The 25,871-nt window shown below is 40.9% G+C and overlaps 2 protein-coding genes across 5 annotated transcripts; one reads left to right on the top strand and one right to left on the bottom strand.

Moving 5' to 3' along the window:
* The first annotated feature begins 1,272 nt into the window (after positions 1 to 1,272).
* LOC131307705 (uncharacterized) lies at positions 1,273 to 4,339 on the top strand. The gene is made up of 2 exons (XM_058334355.1): positions 1,273 to 4,036; positions 4,113 to 4,339. Exons 1-2 carry the CDS (start codon positions 3,227 to 3,229, stop codon positions 4,170 to 4,172), a joined length of 870 nt encoding a protein of 289 aa, XP_058190338.1. The 5' UTR covers positions 1,273 to 3,226; the 3' UTR covers positions 4,173 to 4,339.
* Positions 4,340 to 17,591: 13,252 nt separating this feature from the next.
* On the bottom strand, positions 17,592 to 23,256 carry LOC131307704 (uncharacterized). Of its 4 annotated transcripts, none has more exons than XM_058334350.1 (16): positions 23,081 to 23,255; positions 22,100 to 22,170; positions 21,964 to 22,015; positions 21,745 to 21,876; positions 20,966 to 21,577; positions 20,680 to 20,823; positions 19,763 to 20,601; positions 19,590 to 19,646; positions 19,388 to 19,485; positions 19,189 to 19,291; positions 18,998 to 19,093; positions 18,678 to 18,782; positions 18,442 to 18,579; positions 18,150 to 18,332; positions 17,968 to 18,071; positions 17,592 to 17,866 (listed from the first exon to the last, which is right to left on the bottom strand). In XM_058334350.1, the coding sequence occupies exons 7-14, from the start codon at positions 20,465 to 20,467 to the stop codon at positions 18,201 to 18,203; spliced, it is 1,434 nt and encodes a 477-aa protein (XP_058190333.1). In that variant the 5' UTR covers positions 20,468 to 20,601; positions 20,680 to 20,823; positions 20,966 to 21,577; positions 21,745 to 21,876; positions 21,964 to 22,015; positions 22,100 to 22,170; positions 23,081 to 23,255; the 3' UTR covers positions 17,592 to 17,866; positions 17,968 to 18,071; positions 18,150 to 18,200. The 4 variants fall into 4 exon arrangements, with proteins under 4 accessions (XP_058190333.1, XP_058190336.1, XP_058190335.1 ...); XM_058334353.1 differs by having other exon boundaries at positions 17,598 to 17,866; positions 19,388 to 19,482; positions 19,590 to 19,658; positions 19,778 to 20,601; positions 23,081 to 23,256; XM_058334352.1 differs by having other exon boundaries at positions 17,598 to 17,866; positions 19,388 to 19,482.
* Positions 23,257 to 25,871: the final 2,615 nt, after the last annotated feature.

Genomic DNA, 25,871 nt, shown 5'->3' with positions numbered 1-25,871 from the left:
AGGTATTCCCGAGCACATACATTTAGTTGCCGAACACGTGATATTCAGGAGCACGTGGTAAGTACGACAGGACTTCCCGCCGGGCAGTTTGGTGAACAGCGATATGGACCAATGATATGGGAAGTCATTGATCCATGCAGTTTGTTCGGCAAAATAAGGGCCAACGATATGAGAAGTCATGGCTATAAACTGACTGATCGGCAATTAGAGACATTCCGGTTACATTCGACCAAGTTACATGTGAAGTAGCTGGTCCAAAGAGACTATTCGGTTATGATACAGCCGAACAGATGAAATAAGAACCAAGCACGTGATACGAGGGATCACGGGTTGAAAGCAATGCAATTGATATCCGAATAAATGGTACGTGGGACCATAGTTTGAATATAGACAGGACAGTCATCGTGCTAAACAAGTGTTCGGCAATATGGACCAGTGACATGAGAAGTCAATGGTCCAGGAAGGTTGTACGGGCTCAAGGACCAGTTACATGTGAAGTAACTGGTCCAAGCCGTCTGTTCGGCCAAGAGACGGCCGAACAAAGAAAGGAATCCAATCAGATATTGGAGTAAAGGGAACATTCTGGAAGGGTCCAGAAACAGTGGTATTCCGTTAAAAGATGAGATCCCGAGAATATAGGGTCTGAGAAAGATACCCAATGAGAATGGGATGTTCGGTCAGTAATGGAAAAGAATCCGGAAAGGTCTCTTTTCTAATAAACTGATAAAGGAAACGAGAATCCTTGATGTACTGGGTTTCCTATACGAGTTGGGAATCCTATGGAAACAGGGATGCTTGGGCAACAAGCATACGAAAATCTATAAATAAAAGGTAAACCTAGAGGCAAGAGGTACGCAATACACTGCATTCTTATTGCTTTCCTACTGATAATTAGGGTTTGATTGCTAGTACGTGATACTAACAAAGGCATCGGAGGGCCTTTGCCACGAGAGGCAAAGGTGCGCTCACCCCCTGTCTATTTTGCAGATTAGGGTTCCGACGACGAATTAGGGTTCCGGTGAAGAGGCACGAATAAGCCGTTGCAATCCAGTTGCTCTATCTGAAGCATCAATTGTTTTCATCCCCCTACAGGAGGCATCAAACTTCCATGCGCGTTGAGGACCAAAATTTAATCCGAGGGGATACAAACCCAGGTAAAGGGCAAAAAAAAAGTTTCAGTTTGAATTCTATTCTTTTTGTAATCATGTCATTGTTTTTATGTTTTCCTTTTGTTATGTTTCAGTTTCATTCAATTCATTTTCTCCAACTCTCTCGGAACTTCAATTTGAGACCAATTGGATTAGGTCAATTAGTCAAGAGAGGAAAGAGAGAGGTATGCATCCAATACATTTGGCTATCACTTTTTACACTTTTAGTGGATGATTTCAATTTTTAAAAATACTCGCGTTGTCAATTTAGAGGCTTGATGAATTGTTTTTAAGCATTTGGTAAATATCATAAATCCGTTAGTTCTCAAAGCTTCTTGTGATTGCTCATGGTTAAACCCAATCATCACTTGGGTATAGTTATCCATTTTATGTGTTTTTATTTAATTGATTTAACTATAGCCCTTTTCTTTTCTTGGTATGTAGATATTATGGATCAGTTTGATGGTGGTCAGGGTGGTCATGCAAATGTCCACAATGATAAATTTAATTCTAGCAGCTATAGTAAGAATGACATTCTCGAGTAGAAATTTGATTCAGAGGATGATGCACATGCCTTCTATAACGCATACGCTAAGGAAATGGGGTTTAGCATACGGAAAGATAGGTTGAAAGTTGACGAGGCGAATGTGCCTCGTAAGAGGAAATGGGTATGTTCAAAGCAAGGTCGAAGAGCAAAAAAACATTTGGACCGTAAGGATCGGAAAAGACCCCCCCGGGATGAAACTAGAGTTGGATGTTGAGCTACTTTCAGCATCCGATATGATAAAAGAGTTGAAAAATATGTGGTGCCTCACTTTGACGATGAACACAACCATCCATTTATAGAGAAACGTTGTGTGCCTTTCCTCCTCTCACATAGGTGTGTGAGTGATGCGGTTAAAGCTCAAACAAAAGTTGTGCACAATGTCGGTGTGAAGACAGGTCAGATCATGGATTTGAAGGTCAATGAATCAGGGGGGTACGAGGATGTGGGCTTCACTCTAAAAGATCTGCAGAACAAAATTGAAGTTGAGCGCAGAGTAGAACTCAAAGACGGGGATGCAGAGGGTGCTTTGGGTTACTTATCTGCGAGAGCGAATGCCGATCCATTATTTTTCTTCAAGTATACCGTGGATGAGGACAACCAGCTAGGTAAATTGTTTTGGGCAGACTCGAAGTCTCGGATGGACTATGCTGCTTTCGGTGATGTACTAATATTCGACACAACCTATCGAACTAATGCATATAAGAAATCGTTTGTCATTTTAGCTGGCGTGAGCAACCGTTTTCTTACGACTATTTTTGGTTATGCCTTGTTGGTTGATGAGACATTTGCAACATACACATGGGTGCTGGAAACCTTAATGGAGGCCATGGATAACAAACGACCTGTGTCCGTAGTGACAGATGGTGATAGGGCAATGCGTCAGGCAATTCAAAAAGTCATTCCGGATTGTAGGCATCGTCTTTGTTCGTGGCTTCTGTCATGAAATGCCGCGACAAATATCCACAAACCTGAGTTTCAAGAAGATTTCAAGCGGTGTATGCAAATGGATTGTGAAATAGATGAGTTCGAAAACGTTTGGGATCAGGTGGTGAAACGGTACAACATTGAGCAAAAACCTTGGGTGTTGGAGACTTATAGCAAACGTTCTTTATGGGCTCAGGCATATCTTCGTGGCTATATGTTTGCTGGGGCATCGAGTACACAGCGGGTAGAAGGCATGAATGCCTATTTCAACCAGTTCTTAAAACAGAGACTAAGGCTATTTGGATTTATGGTACATTATGATAGGGCTCTTGGGCGTATTCGAAATAGAGAGGCAAAGGCAGAGGTCCGAACAGAGAACAGTTTTTCGGTTTTGACTACACCACTGAAGCGTCTAGAGAAACATGGAGCCAACATGTTCACTCGAAATGTTTTCTTGTTATTTCGTGAGGAACTTGCCCGAGCAGGCAAGTACATTGTGGAGAAAACAGTTGTGATCGAGGGGATAGACCATCACAAGTATTACTTATCTAAATACGAGTCACCTGAGAAAACATGGACAACTGACTATCATCCAACGGATAATTGAATGATGTGTTCTTGCTTGAAATTCGAATCGTTTGGCATACCCTGCTGCCACATGATTTGTGTTATGAAATTAAACCATCTATTGTGTATTCCTCAGAATTGTGTCTTGCAGAGGTGGGCGAGGCAACATAGGCCTAACCATCAGGTACATAGTCATAGCAAAATTGATACCATACTATCTCAGACAGCACGTTACGGTATATTAAGCTCACTTTTCAACGAGGTGTCGTATTATGCCTCACACGCTGACTTGGATTTCAAAGAGGCTAGGGAAGTAGCCGTCCAGTTTCTGTGGCGGTTGAAGAAACGCCAGAAAATTACAAAGGATAACCCCAACAGTGTTCAAGGAAATAGGAAGACCAAGCTGTTTGGTATTAGGGATCCTAATATAGTCAAAACCAAAGGTAATCCGGGGGGAAACGTTTCTATGGGCAAACCCAAAAGGCCAAGGAATTGCGGAAGGTGCAAGGTTCCAGGCCATACAAAGAGAACATGTCCAAAATTTCCTTTAGCTAGCCGAGGAGTGGATAGTATCTCTATCGATAAGAATGACTACCAACCATCGGCGACACACTGTCCTTCGGAGGATGGCTATCCAACTCCTCCTCCTTCCCCTTTTACACAAACAGGATGTAAAAGGAAGTCAACAGGTCCTGCTATGACCCATCGTGTGAAAAGGCAACTTTACACTAACCATGAGCGTACAGATCTAACTCCTTTGGAGTCAGGACATGACATCAATAGAGCAACTGCAAGTCGTGATGCTCAAGTGTGCCAAAATGGATCATTCAGAATTAGTGAAGCTAGTAAGGTATGTCTACCTCTGGTGTAGTTTAAAATTTTGTAATTGCACTATGATTTTAATTTTATCATTTGTGTTCTCACAGGAAGATGAAGAAGGAGCTGCAACAAATGAAGCCATCCAGTCAAGTTCTAGTGTCTTATAGGTGGCATTATCTCGCCGTTATGGTGTCTTATGAGTTATTTTAGCTTTTTTAACTGCTTCATTGAGTTTGGGCATGTAGACTAGCTTATCAATGCTTGTTAAGTTTTTGATACTGCGTGGCATAATTGGTGAACTGGATTTATTGTTTGACTATTTAGTGGAGTTCGAATGGCTGACATACATTCTCTAAGCATACTTTGCATACGGAGTTCGAAACGCCCGGCGTGGGCTCATACATACTACTCCCTCCGTCCCTTTATTATAGTCCAGTATTCCATTTTGGGCTGTCCCTTAATAAGTGTCCATTTGGTAAAGTTAGTGGGTAAAAGTTGGTACATTGTCTATTTTGTCCCTAAAAGTAGATTCCATTTTGAAAAGTTAGTGAGTAAAAAGTGTAATGATGATGGGTAAGTAGGGAAAATGGAGAAAAAAGTTGATGTGAAAGGTATAATGATGATGTTTTTTTAATAAGTTGGAGTTACGAAGTAGGACATTTAAAAAGGGACGGAGGGAGTATTGTTTTTGATGTTTGTTGTTGTTGTTGTCATTTTGAGACACATGGCGTCGGGTGACCGCGTGGTATCGTGTCAAAAATATACTTATAAAACCTTGGAGTTAACTACTACTCCGTAGAATAATGGTTAAGACCAAGTGTCGAATCTGCAAGGACAGTATGGCTAAGTTACTATAATTTCAATTAACTTTTAGATTAATTCAGAAGAAACAGATTTGAGTTGTTTGATTTCAGAAAACTAATTAATTAAGAAAGCTACTAATTATTTGATTTGAAAACTAATGAGAAAAAGATCTAGGGTTTCGAATCCACCCCGACCACGTAACAACGATATGCATAGGCTAGGATTAACATTTGAATCATTAAAGACTATCGTTAGAGCTTGCAATCCCTTCCGATAATCGTCAAGAAGGTAATTGAGTTGTTAAAAGGCATAGACTATCCCATAGCACCGACCATCTCAGAAGTACGATCTGACCGCCTAACGGCACGATCCGTCTTACGAGCATAATCTATCTCAGAACTCCAACCACAATCAAAGAATACCATTGTTTAACTCTGTATTTGAAAACAACGAATATAAATACGGAACAGATTAAAAGTATTAAAATCATTCCATAAAACTGAAATGAGTTCTAGTTAAACAATCGATCCGAATATTAAAACCTAAATCTATACATATACAAAGTTACTTGAATCGATGCTTCATTTTCCCCCTAGATGTAGTGGACAAATTCAAGTAGTGCTTTGAACAGCACTGGAATGCTACGGCTTCACGTGCCTCTTGAACGTAACCTTAATTTGTCAATGAAACCCCTGTCCTGCAAAACAGACAAGGAGTGAGTGCACCTTTGCCTCTCGTGGCAAAGGCCCTCCGATGCCTTTGTTAGTATCACGTACTAGCAATCAAACCCTAATTATCAGTAGGAAAGCAAATAGAATGCAATGTATTGCATACCTTTCACCTCTAGGTTTACCTCATATTTATAGATTTATGGATGCTTGCTGTCCAAGCATCCATGTTGCCATAGGATTCCTAACTCGTATAGGAAACCCAGGATATCAAGGAGTCTCGTTTCCTTTATCAGTTTATGGAAAAGAGTCCTTTTAGGATTCTTTTCCTTTAAGAGCCGAACATCCCATATTCGTTGGGTATCTTTCTCAGATCCTATATTCTTGGGATCTTTATCCCTTTATGGGACATGACTACTCTGGAACCTTCCAGAATGTTCCCTCAAATAGTACTTCTCTCTCTGTTCGGCCATCTCATGGCCGAACAGATGGCCTGGACCAATTACCTCACGTGTTACTGGTCCTAAGGAAACAATTTGAACCATATCCTTTGTAAGGAGCTCTCCACTTGTTCGGCTCTCTCTTGCCGAACAAGTTTCTATGAACAGTGGCATCTCATGTCATTTTCCTTGTATTTGGTCCTAATAACGTCTCATGTTATTGCACCGAGAATCGTACAACCTCTCTGGACCATTGACTTCTCATATCACTGGTCCAAAGTGCGTTGACCCTTTTTTTTGACCGTGCTCGGGCTCATTTTGCACCTGTTCGGGAATACCTCCCTACAATTGCTCCCCAGCTTTGCTCGTTTATATTTTACTCAGATGACGAGTAAAGCTCTTTTACCGAACAAATTCATTTTGTTTCTGCACCCTATTTCATATATTGGTGCAATGTTTCATCACGTTTGCTAAGAAAAAATCATCTTTTCTTGTGGCCGTCACAGGCTGTTAGCCCTAACCTTTACACGTGTCGATCATCGTATTGTTTTTACATTGAATACGAACAGACGTGTTTATTGGAAAACGGAACGCTCAAAACGGCGTCTGGGGTGACGTTTCACGTACATCACCAACCTTTAGGGTATTTTTGGGTTTTCGTCCCATTTTCAAAAATCTCAATCTCTCTCTTAGATTCCCTTAGCAGAAAGAGGCGATTTCAAGGTTTACCCGCCATTGAAGCTCTGTTCATCATTTCAAGACCTCCTCCTCTCTGCTCTTAGGGATTCAATCGACTATTTTTCGTAAGTCATCATTCCTCTCCTTACTGCTCTATTTCTCTTGGTGGATTGTTCACAATCGTTCGTTAGGGTTTCATCGTCCCTTTTCTTTATACTTCAAAGAACCCCAAAAGCTTTTCTGGTAATGGGGAGATTTCGTAGACATTGTAATACTCCTCAAACCATGGCTAGTTTCAGATCTCGATATGGGATTCCTGACAACGTAGCTACTGTTTTGGCTCCTGAGGATGCCATTCATGAAAGCTTCGATTTTGACACCCTTCACATTCCAGTAGTAGCCGTCGTTGAAGGCGGAGTTAGGTTTCCCTTAGCCCCTCTGCTCCGCCAAGTCTTAGCGTATTACAGGCTTTCGCCAATGCAGGTTTCTGCTAATTTCTTCCGAGTAGTTATGGGCATAAATACCCTAAACCAAATGTTAGGGACTCCTCTAGGCCTATACGATATTCACCATCTATACAGTATTTCCAGAACTGGGGACGCCCTCACTTATTATCTAAAAAGTAGGGATTCTAGAAAAAAGCTAGTCCTTGAACTCCCTGATTCTGCTCGAGGGGATGATGACGACTTTCTGATCGTTACGGGCAACTTCGAACCCAGAGACGAGGACGACCAAGTGATTGGTTTTCATGCCCCTCACATATTCGGGAGCCCACGTTAGTGCTCTCCCTTAATTTCATTTGTTTTGTCCTCTTTCATAGGAAAAGCTTTTTCGTGCTTCTAATTGCTTATGCTTTGCTTTGTTTCAGCATCAAATATTAACCGTGGTTATAACATCATAACCCCACAAGTTCACGTAGCTGATATCAAACGAGCACTTGCATTCAACGGCGAAGGGACATACCTTGCAGGCCGAGCAAGAGCAGCTCAAGTACTTCTCAGCTACAAAGCTTCGTACGGTGGGTTTATTGATCGGAGAACCCGAGCAGCTGACATCCCTGCAATAGCTGGTCCTTCAAGACCAATCCCCGAACAAGAAGAGAGGCGTTCCCAGACTCCTCCAATCTCTGACGAACCTATCCCTCTTGCTGAGGAAGCTTCCAGTTCCACATCCAACTCGTCTTCTAGCGGCCGTATCTTCTCAACTTCAGAGATGAACCGGCCGATTGACTTGGGCAGCCTCCTCACCATTCCTGGTCGAGGTCGTGGTCGGGGCCAAAGTGTTCAAGGTCGTGGTCGTCGCCCCCAGACTCAAACAGATGCTCCCCCAGGATTTTCCCTTGAAGAGATTGAAGCCCTTCACCGTGAAAAACGTCAACGAGTGGAGGAAACTCAAGAAAGACCCCCAACATCCTCTTCATCACCTGCTCCCATCTGGGCTCCTCCATTCTCGCACGGGAGCCGAGCTATCACTGCTCGGGACAGTGTTGAGTCAGAAGGCACTGCCCTTGCCCTGTCTCAAGCGTTTCTGCTGCCAGGAGATATGCAGAAGGAGGTGGCAAGCTCGCCTGACAACCTTCTAAGCTCGTTCATGTCTCACAATGCCAAAGTAAAATCTCACTTTGTAAACCATAGCATTCCAGAGCGTTTGGTATCCATGTTTAACTGTTTTGAACGTTCCAGGTGATGCAAAAAATGGTGGCCATGGCTCAAAAGCTTAGCCAGTCTGAGCCTCAACGTGTCAAGCTTGTAAGTGAGAACACCAAGCTCCAACGTACCATCATCAGGCTCGAGAAAGAAAGGAACCAAGCCTTGGGAGTGGCAGATGGTTTAAAGGGACAACTGAAGGGGGCGGAGGACAGTCTTGCACAAACTTTGAAGGAGCTTGAGACGACCCAAACGGAAGCCAAAGCTGCTTTTGAGAAAGGATATAATGAAGGAATCAAGGTTGCCACGGAAAGCTACACAAGCCAAATGCCTGGGATACAAGACCAAGTCTGGGTGGCCTCTTGGACAGCTTGCCTTGCCAAAGCTGAGATTCCTGAATCATCTCCTCTCTGGACCAACATTGAGCTACCCAGTGCTGCTAGTCAAGAGGAGGATATTGCAGAGGAGATAAATGATGAGCAGGTGGTGAACGTGTCTGCTGAGCAACCTGTTTCTGAAGTGGAGCCTCAATTTGATATGACCAACCCTGGCCAAAAGGAAGTCAGTGATGGTCAACTTGGAGATGAAAATACCACAGATGATGTGATTGCACCAGTAGCTCCTGTAATTGCTCCTACAACTGTGCAAGATCTCACTGAAGATGAATGAGCTCTGTCTTTCTTTACATCTGTTTTTGAATTATTCCTGTCAAGATACCTTTCCACATGTTTCTGTCATGGGTGTTTTGAAATGTTTAAGTATTTCGTACTTAAATCGTTTAAAGTTTTAAAGTTTCACGTACTTTTATGCATATATTCATATGCTTCCAAGTTTGTGCATATTTTCGTATGCTGTGGACTGTTGGTGCATATACTCGTATGCTTTTATGCATGTATTCGTATGCACCGTAAGGGTTCTCGTACTTTGAATATCTCGTGGCTAACATATACTTGTTTAAAGTTTATGCATGTCTGTCCAAGTTTCTCGTACTTCAATTTCATACAATTGTTTCTCGTACTTAGAACAATTCTCAAGTATTTCGTACTTGCGTTCTCACAAGTGTCACGTACTTTAAGTTTCACGTACTTAGAACAATTCTCAAGTATTTCGTACTTGTTTGAAGTTCACACAAGTGTTTCGAACTTGTGTTCAAGTGTCACGTACTTAAATGGATATCCTATACCCTGCTCCCCAATACGAATGAGGGAAACCAATGTCGTGATTCGTATTTAAAACAAATACCAAGAAAACAACAACATAGACAAAAAACGTAACTTCATTCATAAACTGTAAAACCCAAGAGGGCGTTACTCGTATCCCTTGTAAAAATAACAAAACTAGAACACAAGAGAGTTTTATTCGTAACTCCCACACAATCACGATGTGCATAAAGAAAAATTATATAAAAAACTTTCTTAGATTATGGACATTCCAAGGTCTTGGCACTGGGTTCCCATCCAAGTCTGCCAATCGATAAGCCCCAATGCCTGCGATTTCTGTAACTCGATATGGGCCTTCCCAATTTGCCCCTAGCTTTCCCTCATTAGCCACTTTAGTATTGCCGAGCACTTTTCGTAGCACAAGGTCTCCAACACCAAACTCTCGTGGGTGTACATTCTTGTTATAACTTTTGATGAGCTGCTCTTGGTATGAGGCCAAGTGCACCAAGGCCCGTTCTCGTCGTTCCTCGGCTAAGTCTAACTCAATCTCCAAGGCTCTGTCATTTCCTCCACTTTCAACCAAAGTGGTCCTGTTGGTCGGCAGACCTATTTCTAATGGAATAACAGCCTCTGTTCCATATGCTAATGAATAGGGGGTCTCTCCCGTAGACCTCCTAGGCGTTGTTTGGTATGCCCATAGAACCAATGGCAATTCATCGGGCCATTTCCCCTATGCTTTATCCAAACGTTTCTTAATCCCATCAAGGATTGTTTTGTTTGAAGCCTCTGCTTGTCCGTTGCTTTGAGGGTAAGCTGGAGTCGAATAATAATTTCTTATCCCATACTGGGCACAGAAAGTTTTGAATTTCTTCTGAAATTGCGACCCATTGTCTGTAATCAACGAATAAGGTACCCCAAAGCGAGTTATGATGCTTTTCCACACGAACCTTTCTATCATAGGTTCAGTGATCTTGGCCAATGGCTCAGCCTCAATCCACTTAGTGAAGTAATCTGTTGCAACTAGTAGGAATTTTCGATTCCCAGTTGCCTTGTGTAGTGGACCCACTATGTCCATTCCCCAATGAGCAAACGGCCAGGGACTCGTCAGTGGCACCAGGTCCTCGGCTGGTGTTCGAATCATTGGTGAAAATTTCTGACACTTCTCACAAATTTTTACGTACACCTTAGCATCTTCTTGCATGTACGGCCACCAATACCCTTGGGTGATTGCTCGGTCGGCTATGGACCGACCACCAGCATGGCTTCCACATGTCCCCTCGTGAATTTCGTGGAGGAACTTTTGCACCAACTCAGGATGCACACAAAGCAAGTAGGGTCCTGTAAAAGACTTCCTATATAGTTTTCCCTCTGGGGATAACCAAAACCGAGCAGTTTTGGTCCTGATTTTATGTGCCTCCTTTTTGTCCAAAGGGAGTATTTCATCTCGTAAAAACTCCACTATTGGGTCCATCCAACTTGGTCCTTGGTTCACGTCCAAGACCATCTCCACACTTCTCCCAATGCTCGGCTCAGTCAGATACTCCACGGCTATTTTTCTTTTAAACTCAGATGGCACAGCTGCGGCTAACCATGCCAATGAATCTGCATGAGCATTCTTTCCAGAACTTATCTGCTCAATATACACCCTTTCGAAGGTATCGAGCAGATCTCTGGTCACCTGTACATATGCCGCCATCTTCTCGCTCCGGGATTTATATTGCCCGGACAGTTGATGGACTACAAGCTGTGAATCACAATATACCCTAACATGTTCGGCTTTTAGGGTTTTTGCACTTCTCAAACCAGCTAAAATTGCCTCGTACTCCGCCACGTTATTGGATGCATTGAACCCAAGGCGAACTGATAATTCCAACATTGATCCTTCAGGGGGATAAAGTACCACCCCTATTCCTGAACCGGTGTTGCAAGCTGACCCATCAACGAACAGCTTCCATTCCAGGGGATCTTGTTCGGCTAATGCCTGTTTCTTCGTTACAGGAGACTTTGCTTCACACTCCTTTCTCGTAGGAGGCAGAGGTGCAACCGCAGGTGAGAATTCTGCCACAAAATCTGCCAACACCTGGCCTTTGATTGCTGTGCGCGGCTGATAGTCGATGTCATATTGGCTCAACTCAACGGACCAAGTTGAGATCCTTCCCGAGAAATCTGCCTTTCGGAGCAATGATTTTAATGGGAACTCAGTGTAAACCACAACTTTATGGCTCTGGAAATAATGTGGCAATTTTCTAGTTGCTGTCCTTAGTGCTAGGACCAATTTCTCGAGGGGCAAATACCTTGTTTCGGCATCTAACAAAGTTTTGCTCACATAATAGACTGGGATTTGCTCAGATCCCTTATCTCTTAAAAGTACTGCACTTACGGCATGCTCAGAAACAGCTAAGTATAAAATTAGAGACTCACCTGTTTCTGGAGTCGAAAGAAGGGGAGGAGAGGCCAAGTATCCCTTTAGATCCTGAAAGGCTTGTTCACATTCTGCTCCCCATTCGAACCCTTCCCTTTTCTTTAACAGCTAAAAGAAAGGTCTGCACTTGTCACTTGATCGGCTAATAAATCGATTAAGAGCTGCTGCCATCCCAGTTAATCGTTGGACTTCTTTCATTGTCCGAGGACTTTCCAGATTTTGTAAGGCCTTTATCTGGTCGGGATTTGCCTCTATTCCCCTTAGAGTTACAAGATGGCCCAAAAACTTTCCAGATCCGACTCCAAACGCACACTTCGAGGCGTTGAGTTTCAACTTGTATTTCCTCAAAATCTCGAAAGCTTCTCTCAAATCTGCAATATGGCCTTGCCCAGATTTACTTTTTACCACCATGTCATCTATGTACACCTCCATAGTTTTGCCGAGCAATTTTCTGAACATGATGGTCGCCAGTCTCTGATACGTTGCCCCTGCATTCTTCAATCCAAAAGGCATGACATTATAACAGTACAACCCTCGTGGTGTAATAAAAGACGTCTTCTCCTGATCTGGCCCAAACATTGCAATTTGATGGTATCCTCGATATGCATCGAGAAAACTCATCCGTCCATATCCCGCTGTTGCATCGACCAACTGGTCAATCCTTGGAAGAGGAAAACTATCCTTAGGGCACGCCTTGTTTAAATCTGTGAAGTCAACACATACGCGCCATTTTCCGTTCTTTTTTTTGACGACAACAGTATTTGATAGCCACTCTGGATAATAAACTTCCCTTATTGCCTTGGCCTCCAGCAAGTGATCCACTTCTTCAATTACAGCATCAACGTGCTGTACGGCTGCCCTTCGTTTCTTTTGAATGACCGGTTTATGCTGTGGATCTGTATTCAAATGATGGCAGATAACATCTGCATTCACCCCAGGCATCTCCTCTGGTGTCCAAGCAAATACATCGACATAAGTTTTCAAAAAACTAATCAGTTCATTCTCTTCCTCTTCTGGCAGTGATTCCCCAATTAGAAAATACCTATCTGGATCAGTCTCGTTGATCAGTGTTTTCTTCAAATCCTCAACTACCCTCTCGGTTGGGTCCTTTCCAACATCCTCAATGGTCGGCAGATCCGAAATTTCCACAGTATTAACATGGTGGGCATTATGGACTCTTTTTATGATGGATACCAAACATTGTTGAGCTATCTTTTGGTTTCCTTTGATGTGCTCAATCCCATTAGACCCTGGGAACTTCACCATCTGATGGAAAGTTGAAGAGACTGCCCTCATCTTGTGCAACCATGTTCTCCCTATAATCACGTTATAGGAAGACGGTACATCCACCACTAAGAAGTCGGTTCGTAGCACCACTGTCCCAGCCCGAACAAGCAGAGTTACCTTGCCTAACAGCCAAACTGCTCCTGCTCCAAATCCGACCAATGGAGTTACTGATTGTACCAAATCTTCTTGTGTGAGCCCCAGTTTCTTAAACGCATCATAGTACAGCACTTCGGTGCAACTCCCTGAATCCACCAGGATTCTTTCCATATCATATTCCCCAACTCGTAGGGTTATGACCAAAGCATCATTGTGAGGTACCTGGATAAATTCTTTGAGGTAATCCAACTCCATTGCCTTGTCTTTATCCTTTGAATCTTCTTGGATAAATTCTTTGAGGTAACCTCGTGAGACCAAATCATCAAGATGCCGTTTAAACATCTCACAGTCCTCAGTCATGTGACCCCAATCCTTATGGTAACTGCAGTGCTGATTCGTAGCACGTTTTGCATCTTTATTCCCACCAAGAGTTGGGGGCCATTTGAAATATGGTTGATTCTTTATTCGATAAAGAATCCTGTAAATGGGCTCTTTCCAAACCGTGTTTATTGAAAAGAATGACTTGGGATCCGGGGCTTGTTTATCTTTGTACTGCTCTTTCTTTGCCTGCCCATTATCTTTTCTTTCGCGATAAGTTTTGGGCTCTGGCTTGTCTGCTTTCTTTATAGGTCCCTTTACTTGCTCGGTGGCCAACTTACCATCCTCTCGTAGGATGTCATCCTCGTTCCTGGCGTGCTGCTCAATTCTCTCCATCAATTTCGCCAATGTCTGCACGGGACTCATGTTTAGAGACTTACGCAGTTCCCCCCGAACAGGTAAGCCTGTTTTGAACGTGGCTATTGCGTATTCCTCACTACATCCTTCAATCTCGTTGAAGGTTTCCCAGTACTTCTTTGCATAAGTCCTGATCGGCTCGTCTTCTCCTTGTTTCATAAAAGAAAGACTCTCAAAGGTTTTGGGAGCTTTCCTGCTCGTCAAAAACCGTGCAGTGAATTCCTCGGCCAATTGCACCCATGTTCGGATGGAGCGTGAGCCCAATTTGTGGAACCAGGACAGAGCAACCTTCCCCAAACTCGACGGGAACATCTTGCACATGATTGCATCATCCCCTTCATGCATAAACATTGCTTGCTGGTAATGCTGTATATGGGCCACGGGATCAGCATCTGTCTCGTAGAGGATGAATGTCCCGTGCTTTACCCTAGTCGGCAATCTAGCCTCCTGTAACTTTTTTGCAAAAGGGGAGGATGATATATTCTGCAGTGCTTTCCGTGATGCTTCCCGTGTAGTCATGGCTTCATCCTCCGGTCCTTTCTTGGATCTAATTCGTTCCCAATCGGAATCAGGTCTCTCGTACCTGTCCCTATGATGTTTTCTACTCCCTTCTTCTTCGGGGGTAGAACTCCGACCTCTGCTTCTCCTCTTTCTTGGAGATACCCTCCTTCGCTCAGGTGTTCGGATCCTGCTCCTCCCTTTCCGTGGAGAAGTTTTATGTCGCCTCGGGGTCAGACTTCTGCTTCTGCTCCTCCTTCCTCGTGAAGGAGCCTTTTGATACTGTACCAAAGCGTATTCACTGCCTCTAGAATTTCTTCGAGATAGTCCAGAGTCCTCCGGATGTTCTCTGATTCTCTCTAGTTCTCTGATTTCATGTTCTCGTTTTTTTATCAAACGAGCATACTCCTCAATTTCTTGCCTCTTCTTATCAAGAACGTCTTCGCTACGGTATACACTTCTGGAGTGTGCAATCGATTCATCCCCTCGATGGGATTTAGTCCTTCTCGTGGACTTCGATGCCGTCTCTCCATCTCTATTTCTGGAGTTGCCGTGGATAGTAAGGGGGTGGCCCTTACTCGTGGTCCTTTTGTGTCCTCCTTCGGGCTTTCTCGGAGCCCCGGGTGGAGACTTATCCCCTCCTCCAATTAACACATCCTTTGGGTCGTGTGGCGTTGCTGGCTCTACTTCCACCATGGTCGTATTTCAAAGGGAACTCTTTCGTTTCCCACAGACGGCGCCAATTGTAGGTGGACAAATTCAAGTAGTGCTTTGAACAGCACTGGAATGCTACGGCTTCACGTGCCTCTTGAACGTAACCTTAATTTGTCAATGAAACCCCTGTCCTGCAAAACAAACAAGGAGTGAGTGCACCTTTGCCTCTCGTGGCAAAGGCCCTCCGATGCCTTTGTTAGTATCACGTACTAGCAATCAAACCCTAATTATCAGTAGGAAAGCAAATAGAATGCAATGTATTGCGTACCTTTCACCTCTAGGTTTACCTCATATTTATAGATTTATGGATGATTGCTGTCCAAGCATCCATGTTGCCATAGGATTCCTAACTCGTATAGGAAACCCAGGATATCAAGGAGTCTCGTTTCCTTTATCAGTTTATGGAAAAGAGTCCTTTTAGGATTCTTTTCCTTTAAGAGCCGAACATCCCATATTCGTTGGGTATCTTTCTCAGATCCTATATTCTTGGGATCTTTATCCCTTTATGGGACATGACTACTCTGGAACCTTCCAGAATGTTCCCTCAAATAGTACTTCTCTCTCTGTTTGGCCATCTCATGGCCGAACAGATGGCCTGGACCAATTACCTCACGTGTTACTGGTCCTAAGGAAACAATTTGAACCATATCCTTTGTAAGGAGCTCTCCACTTGTTCGGCTCTCTCTTGCCGAACAAGTTTCTATGAACAGTGGCATCTCATGTCATTTTCCTTGTATTTGGTCCTAATAACGTCTCATGTTATTGCACCGAGAATCGTACAACCTCTCTGGACCATTGACTTCTCATATCACTGGTCCACAATGCGTTGACCCTTTTTTTTGACCGTGCTCGGGCTCATTTTGCACCTGTTCGGGAATACCTCCCTACACTAGAGAATGGAGTTAGCCGGCCATGGGCTCCGAAGTCCTGTTCTCGTGATGTTGTGCGTCGTGTTGCCCGTCCAAGAACTGACTTCCCCCGGCCGAGAGATTCTTCTTTTCCCCGTCCAAAGCTGCCACCAAGTCAGCAGTCATCATAGTTCTTATATAGGTAGTGCTTTAATGTATTAATTGCATAGAAGCCCCCTTGGACATTGTCTAATAATTAATTGGAGGCTCCACTTTAGAAAGTTCTGTACTTTGACTCCAAACTCCTTTGTGTGCACAACATATGGCTAGAATTTGATCAATTCCCATCTTTGCGGCAATGCTCCATAAGACCTTCCAAATTACACGTTTTTGCACCCATCGGTCTCCATGGCCTACAAACACTACAAAACACTAAAATATATCAAGTAACAATGTAAACGAACCAACAAAGTATAGATTAGGTGGATTAAATGGGTGCTTTTCAGCACCTATCATCGGGCTAGGCCATAAAGCAATGAAACCCTGTCAAAATTTTCTCCGTTTGCATTAGTGTCTGGTATTTTCTCAGGTTGGTGTCTATGTCTTGGGGTGTTGTCTTCGGCGGGTGTCTTGGATTGGTGTCTTGTTTCATCTTCTATTGGTGTGGACTGCTGTATCTCCCATTAACAGCTTGAACTAGTTTATATCGGTTGTTCATGTGAATTTGCAATTTTTTTTTTACAGAAGGTTTTATAGAAGTATACAGGAGTAGAAGAATTTATGCCTGTTTTTGGTTGGAGTGACTTTTACGAAGAATTTTGGCCTGGGTTTTGCTTCTCTTCTCCTTTATGAGTCCCCATGATAGTTGGTATTCATGTATTAATAGAATAAAGAGTTATGGATACAGCTTCCTGTAAAAGCCTGACGAGCTTCTATAGACAACCAAATTGTTATTTTTATGTCGTGCAGATAAATCGAATTGCTACGTATGACCTGATTAGTGATACATTATAAGACACCAATTGATGAGTTTTTCTGAGGACGGATACATAGCACTTGCAAGGCATTTTGTGAAATGTGTGATTCTCCTTCAAATTAATTTCTGACAAGAAAGTGTTCTGCAAAACTGTATGTCTAACCGACGCCCAAACATGTTGTCTTCATTCATCCTCTTTCTCCTAAATACTGGCGATACTAGTACAGTAAATCATAAAATTCATGACCAAAAGAGAGCTTTTTTTTAACAAGAAAATTGAGAGCTAGATACCGATTGTACAGTTTCAGTCTTTGTTGCGTTCGCCGAAGCCACCGCTAAGGTTTGGATTAAAAAGTCAAATGACTTTTTTTTTCTCTATTCAAATTTTTTTGTATTTGTTCATTTTGCAATAATTTTTTTATCCCTATTAGTTTGTCTCGACAAGAGAATCAAAAAAGTAAAAAGAAAAAGAGACAGTGATTGAAAACATTGTATACAAGTAGCTGGAAATGTAAACAAAAAAAACGTGACACAGTGATATAGAAAGGAAATTCTTTACTGGAGTATTTTCTTTCCCAATTTTAAATATAGCTCAGCTCATTTTCCTTCTTTTCCCACACTTAACAATTGTTGACTCACCCCTACAAAATAGTTAAGAAAGAGGGAAAACATACATGTCACGTATCTACAAAGTCGTAACCATGTAGCTCAAGAAAAGTGAAACATTAGAACTCCCTAGCAGATTGAAAACTAAAATGAAAATTGCTTGACGAAGAGCATTCTCAACCCCTACTTTTTACCCCTCTTGCGGAAAGGAACACACTTTTTAGCCGCATTGCCAGTCATACTAGCCTTGTCACCCTGAAGTATAGCCTGCATTCTACTATCCCTGCATAGAGGAAATGAGATTCCATAACGTTGGTATAAAAAATAAATAAGGCAAAATTACACAAAATATGGGTTGTAATGTAATATTCTGTGTGCACCTACCTCATGTTATACATGTCAAACTGAATTCTAAACTCCAAATAATGTCTATTATTCACATCTTTCAACAAGTCTACCAGCAACCTGCGCCTTTCAATTGGATTGAACTTTGTACAAAATAAATTAGTGTATACAATCATATCAACTTATATTCTGTTTAAGAGATATTAATAATCGATAGTTACCTTTTGGAAACCAGGCAACAACGGTGAGCTCTGCATGTACTTTATAACAAACTACCCATAGTCATAATTATCTTCATCAATTTGCAAGGGTTGTTCCGAGAGCCAGTCCACCTTAAATACGCTCAAATCTTGGACATAATCCAACCCGTACGCATGCTTCAATACCTCGTGCATGTTTTCAAGCTGTTCAAGGGAATCTACTTGTAATATTCTATGCATAATTTTTACTTCATGATCTAGAGGAAAAGTTTTCTTAATAAGTGAAAGAGTAAAGCAAAGAAATATTGTATACCAGTAGTTCACCCATTTTTTTCCTGTCTTCGCCAAACCTTCGAGATGGCTTCGAGTCGAATAGATAGGCTGCCTGTTGCACCATATCAATCTTCAAGCACAACCAGTGATCTTTATTGTGGTTGAACGGTATATAAATCTACACATGCATCAAACAATATTTTCGTGACAGTGGTCATCCAACCATTTTGGTCGTACTTATTTTAATGTTAGCATACAAATACGTAGCAATATTACCTCTTCACAAGCATCAATTGGTCCAGTGTATCCTTTATTTTTGAAGAATAAGCCTGCTACACGTTCATTGTTTCCCTCGTATTTCTCATTCTTAATGATCATTTGCTACATGTACATAGTGAATACAATAAACAATAATACGGACATATGGAAAGAATCTTAACACTGCAAAATTTGAAAGACATAGTATAGACGCTTAAAATTGCAAAATTTGAATGACATAATACAGACCTCTTTTTTTTACTCTGTGCTATGCACGAGTCCAATAGATAGGCTTATATAACATATTAAAGATTACTGAGGAACAAAAGAGTACGCACCGAGGCATATTCCGACATGTACCAAATCCTATGCCTCCCATCCAGGTACTTCGTCCTTTGTTTTTTTGTCAGTTGAATAACTACCAGGTTTATGACCTACATTGATTGTTCCAAATTAAAGTTACCGCACAATGTAAAATTGGAGCAGCTAATGAAATGGTTAATCTATGAGAGGCGAAGACAATACTTACGGTAGTACATATCCAGGCATAGGGTTTTAGACAACACATATACTGACGAGTACCAATTTCAACCGAATCCGTAAAATGAAGCCCCATTGCAATGACAGATTCCCTGGAAGAAGTAACATCATATAAGAATAGTACGAGGTTAAAAGTAGAACTAACTCATAAATTATTTAAAATTTTAATATGCGCAATGCTTGAGTACCCTTGTATGCAATTCTCATCGAATATGAACTTCACCATCACTTCTTCCTCTGAAGCTAGAAACGTAGATGGACTTGTTTTTTCGATCAACGGTGACTTCTTTTTTATGGAACATAAAAGAACAAAAGTTACATTTATACGGTAGATCTTTTCAAATTAAAGCAAATCAGTCCTTAGAAACAACATCAATAAACACTAATTACCTGTGGAATAATTTGTTCATTCGATGGTCCAAGAAGATTATCTAGAAATTTACCCATCTGCTTACCCATCTGCCAAAAGGTTACCAACACAACGATTGTTAAATGACTTGGAATTAGTTCAATTACAAGAAGACCTTGGACAAATAATGTTATTAGTTTTGGACTTGGTTTACATTTGCAACTTCGACATCCTCATCATCATCATCAGTAAGCATGCTGGTGGTCTGGACTTGGTTCAACTTTTGGACTTTTTTGACGCCATCAGCAAAATAAGGTGAACGAAAGCATGGAGCAGGCCTTCTCTCCTCTTCTGATCGTGTAATTGGAGCAGCATAGTCATCGTTGCATGATGATGTATCCCCCATGTCGACTGATTGAGTAGTAGCATGCATAAGGCTAGATTTAGTTTGCCCCCGACCTCTTCCACGATGACCTCCTGCTCCTCCTCGGCCTCTTCCTCTTTGACTTCCTAAGATTGGCAAACTATGTTCAGCAGGAGGTGAATCCGTGGCCTCTTTTTCTTTAATTACTTGACCTTTTCTACCCTTTTTTAGGGCCCGCTCCTTCATGCCCAAAAACTCTATTGATGGGCCGTCACTTTCTTCCGCCTTATTTTTTTCTGACAAGAGATTGTGGACAATCTTTGTTCTTGCATTCGCACCTATTTTATTTGCAGCCTTCACCCCCTCATCATCATTCATTTTTTCCACCACTGAATTGAAACAATCAAGCCCATTTGCAGTGGCCAATTGATCTGGATGCACCATGTGGTTCATGATCACCTGATGTAAATTATACACTACATTCTTAAGCTCACCAATTTGTTGACGTGTCTCCACCCCATCCCCAGGTGCATTGGCCTTTTGTTCCCAAGTCATGATTTTCTCTTCATCGAGATCATTGTATGCTTTAGCTCACCAATATCATGGCGCATGTCATCATAAATTTTAGTTTTTACCACATCGACATGATGATCGTTCATTTGATTCGGCTTACTGAAAGTAACCTTCACCTAATCATACAAACATACCCAGTTCACGTATGAAATGAATCAAAATGCGTATGTGTGCATGTGATCGAAATGTATTACCTCATTATGGAATCCCCCCAACTTCCGAAATAGTCGAAAGGTCTTTTTGAGTTGTGAATCACCCCAATCATTCAGGTGAGGAATCGATCGCGTAGTAGCATACGTGCCCTCGAAAGTTGGATAAACATTATCCAAGTAAAACAACTGCATGACAAAAAAACAAAAATAAAAAAGTTAACGCGTTACATAATTTGTGGGTGCTTTTTCATTTGATGGAAGTACATCTATATATTATGTAGGTAACACATGAACCAAGCAATTGTAAGAATATAATTGAGATACATACCAATAGGAGAAACAAACATCCACTGATATTAACCCTTTTTTCGTCTTGGTAAATTTTGATGCCGCTGACTAGGGAGTGCAATGTTAAGTTTCCCCAATTGCAATTTTTCATGACTTCAACATCCTTCACGAAATGAAGGGAAGAAACATTCAGGGATACCTTCGTGGTTGGGCATAAAAGTGCACCTAATGCATATAAAGCGAATTTCTGCTTGAACTCATCACCAGCATCAACGGTCTTTTCGTCTTCGAAATACTTTCTTAATCCATCCAAAGGAATTACCCCATTGACCACTCCAACACTTTCATGCAAACTCTCCATTCCTTCAAGAGATCCCCGATCGTCAATGTCACAGCCATTGGATCATACTCCCAATATATCACTAACGTCTTTCAATGTGAGGTTAAATTGATGATCATGTACATCCAAAGAACAAGATTTGGGATTGAAGTTATGAACAAGGAATTTGCACAACTCAAGATTTAGTCGTGTGCATCCTATCCCCAACAAACCTCCCAATCCAATTTCACTCACCGCCTGTCGTTGTTGTTCGTTCAATTTATTGACTATTAGCACAATTGATCCCAGAGAAATTCTTGTTTGGATTCTCCTCTAGAAAAGAAAAAGAAAAAATTATTGAGCTTTTTTTGGTAGGCCAATTAAGTAGAAAAGAAAAATAAAAAATTCTTGACTGGAATTAGCCCAATTAACCTCTCTTGGTGCATGAGAGAAGATGGTGTTAGTTATGAACCATGATAACTACGTATCAAGTCGGTTACCTGTCGAGCTTTTTTTGGTAGTTCAGCCTTGTCTAAAAAATATTGCGCTAAGCTCATCTGTTCCATATCCAAGAACTTCTGTTTCTCATCCTGTGAAACCAACTTCCACCTATCCCCAATATTCTTCATGACCTAAAAATATTAGATTAAAATAACACAAACTAAGAGACAAGCATCACTTATAGGACACAAGTTAAGAATTCGTGTTTAAACGCTCACCCCCTTGTTTAGTCGATGGTTTCCTTCTTTATTGTACTTCAACTGTTCATGACTACAAACATTATCAATTCAATAATGAGAACATGTGGCAAATGTGGGAAAAAAAAATTCAAGGAAGGAAGTTCGTAAGAGGTACCTATAAAATAAAAAGGCGTTGGTATGGTGTCGTTTCGGTTGAAGGTGCTGATTTGTAGCAACCATTGAGGTCTGCAAAAAAAACTGTAACGCTCACAAATGACAGCTCAAGAATTAAAGATGGAACTTGTCACAATTTTAAAAATGCATAAAAATGTAGTAGAGTTCCTTGTTTCTTAGTTGGTTATCTAGTTTATGAGTTATAACACTATATTTTCAAGGTGTCGATTAAAAAATCTATTTTAATATATTAAGAGAGAGTACATTTTGGTGAGGACAACTTTTTTGAGGCTGGCTCACTTTTTGGTCTTCCTAAATTGGGATTTTTTCATAGTATCAAACCTATGCACACAAAGAACTACGAAGTAATCTGCCATCCCAAACCCATCCCCTACTTATGTTTTAGTTCATGACATCATCATGCGCTATCTTTACATCGCGTTTATTAGAAATTTTGGCCCACGCGATGTGTGGATGATTTATTACTTCAGAAAAAAAAACCTCCAATCTCGAGTTACCAAAAAAAATTCTTTAGATCGACAATGGCAAAAGGTAGTAGACATGGCAATGGCTTACATTTTGCTTACTTTAATAAGCAGTAGTTTTAATATTAGGTACAGTTTTTTACTTACAGTCGATTCTGTATTTTTTTAATCAGAGAATGGATATCGATTATGGTAGTTTTTCCCACCAACCATGTTCACTTCTTGAGTTTTCTGTTTTCCCCACTGAACTAAGAGGGCTACATAATTCAATTCCAATTGTATGAGGCATTCTTACAAACACATTCAATGTAATAATAGAACAACCATTACATTTTCTATGAACAACGATTTCATTGGCCAGAATGACACTAAATTTTGTTATGATTACGCCATGCACCGTTAATAGCCCTAACAAGAATATTTGCACAATGGCAGTAGAAAATCCCAACAGATAGACACTCAAAATTTCCAAGATGAATTGATACACGGCTTCTTACCGATTGTGGCAACGATAGTTGTTTGCGGTGGTTTATGATGGTGCCAATGGTGCCGTTGCGGACCTCTGCAATATTAGGTTTCACCCAATTATCAGATTATCAAGAGAGAGAGAGAGAGAGAGAGAGAGAGGGAGGACGTTCGAGAGAGAGAGTGAGAGAGAGAGAGAGGACGTCAAACGTCGGACTGTTGGTGTTTTTCAAAATTATAGTATGAACGTGGCACTACAAGAAAATGCACCAAAGGCGACCTGATTGCCGACGCAATGCATTTTTTGTCGGCAAAAGTAAGCTTTTGCCGATGCAAAACTAGTTCGTGTCGGTAAATGTAGATGTTTTGGCGATGAAAGTAAGTGCATCGGCAATGTTGTTGGCAAAAGTAAGGTTGGCGGGAAATATTCTCCCGCAAAATATTTGCCAACGAAATTTGTTTTCTAGCGACGAAATGTGCATCGGCAAAAGTTCAGCATTTTGGCGACGACATTTTTGTGTCGGTGATTGTCCTAAGGGGAAATTTTAGCTATAGAATGTGCATCGCCAAAAGATAAATCTTTCGGCGATGACATTTTTGTGTCGGCAAAAGTTAAATTTTCACTTTTTGCAAAAATTTAAAGAACACATGGATTTCTAGTAATTTGCAAAAAGAGAGTTTGAATTATTTTTTTAGGTTCTAAGTTTGTGGACAAAGAAAATTTTGTGGCACAGAGAGAGTATATACAATACGAAAAGAGAGTTTGAATTGTTTTTTTAGGTTCTAAGTTTGTGGGAAAAAAAACTTCATGGGACAGAGAGAGTATATACAATACGAAAAGAGAGTTTGAATTATTTTTTTTAGGTTCTAAATTTGTGGACAAAAAAAACTTTGTGGGACAGAGAGAGTATATACAATACGAAATGTCTAATAACATCCAATACAAAAAAAAAAAAACTAATATTAATATCCAAGTGCCTAAAAACATTCATTTAAATGTCAAATAACATCCAATAAAAAATACAATATCCAAGTGTTCCTAGCAAATCAAAAAATAACTAATATTAATATTGAAATTTGGAAAAAAAAAATCCCGAACCAAGGCCCCCGTAACCCATAGTAGTTCCGTCTCTGTATATGTGTTTGTGTTATTTGTATGTATATGCAATATATTTTTATAAATATATATAAAGTACTTATATTTACCTAATAAAACATAAGAGTGTGGAGACCATACAAACACAAGTTGAAAGAAAAGCTGAGATTCATTTGATCCAAGGGTTGATGTGTGCTCTCAAACTCTTTTAAAAAAACACCTACACTCTTACAAATATATTACAAAAATGCAATCGGTTCTTTTTACCCACTGCTCGGCTTCTGGCGTTGACATAAAAAAATAAAATATATTACAAAAATGCTCGTGCCTACAGCATTACGCACGAGCACTACCAGGATGCGTAGTGCCGTAGGCACGGGCAAAGCACTAGTAACACTATATATAAGAGTATGTTATACTAGTGTAAAATTGTATATGTACTGCGTATGTAAGTGATATATAATAAATATTGCAAAATTAGTAATGAAGAGTATGTTGGTGCCGTTGGTAGATAGATCTAGGACACGGAGACTTCACGTCCACTGTTCGAAACATGGGGTAGGCGGAAATATAACGGAAGAAGTAACTTTTTTTTTTAAAATTAACTTTCGGCGATGCAAAAATCTCATCGGCAAAAGTGTTTTTCTCTTTGATTTTAATACCCCTTTTTACCGACGCAATACTATTTGCCGATAGAAATTGCCGATGCAAACCCGCGTCGCTGTAACTATACTTTTGCCGATGAAGGACAATTCACGTCGGCGAAACCCTTTCCCGACATATCAACGCCGACAGCTTGCCGACACAAAATTTTTCATCGGCAAAAACCTTTGCCAACCCATATACACTTTTGCCAATGTACTTCGTTGTGTTGCCAAATCCGCATTTTCTTGTAGTGTGGAGAGAGGGGGCTAGGTTTACTCCAATTATGAGAAGAAAAAAATCGTTTAATCCAACGACTCAAGTATAAGTTGGCAATAGGAGCCCTTAGATCGGCATATTCTCCTAGAGATACCGCCCTATTTTATTATACCTAGTTGCCAGATACATACAAAGATCGGGAAAAAAACAAGATACAAACTGAGAGACTGCGAGAGAGAGCACACATGATGTTCTCAATAACTTAGGAATGCATTAAATGAGACACAGTAATGACGATCGAAACTGTTGATTGCGTTATCTTTGTTGATTAAATCATCCACGAATTTTTTTTGCTATGATCGGATTTAGAAAGCCTCTTCATCGGCTCACTAATTCGATAAAAAAAGAATATTTCCATCCGATTAATGGTCTAACGATAAGCGGTGAACTTTATTCTTGGTACATTTAATCTAATTCATATTCTGTAAAAGAGAAAAAGGGTCCGATCGAAAAAAATGGCTTACACGGGGCTCAATTGTTGTATTATTAGACATTAATATGAATCTAGATACATTAAAAGTCTTTCGATTACGTAGTTGTAGATATCCGATAATCTCTAATTTTGGCGACAATGCTAAATATCGTATAACTTAACATCCTAACAATACTGATCGATCATTCTAAAAATACACTCACTAACGACATTTAAATTGCACATGCAATTTATATTTGATATGAAACCTAGTCCTCTATTGTAGTTGAATGTAAGGTAGCCATGCGACCGTGACACAATAATGACGATCAATTCCATTGAATTTTTTATGTTTGTTGATTAAGTCACCTACGTAAATTTTTGCCTCGATCTG

This window comes from Rhododendron vialii, chromosome 11a, assembly GCF_030253575.1.
Source record: "Rhododendron vialii isolate Sample 1 chromosome 11a, ASM3025357v1".
NCBI lineage: Eukaryota > Viridiplantae > Streptophyta > Magnoliopsida > Ericales > Ericaceae > Rhododendron > Rhododendron vialii.
Note: the sequence above shows the minus strand (reverse complement) of the source record. Positions and strands in the feature narration are given on the sequence as shown.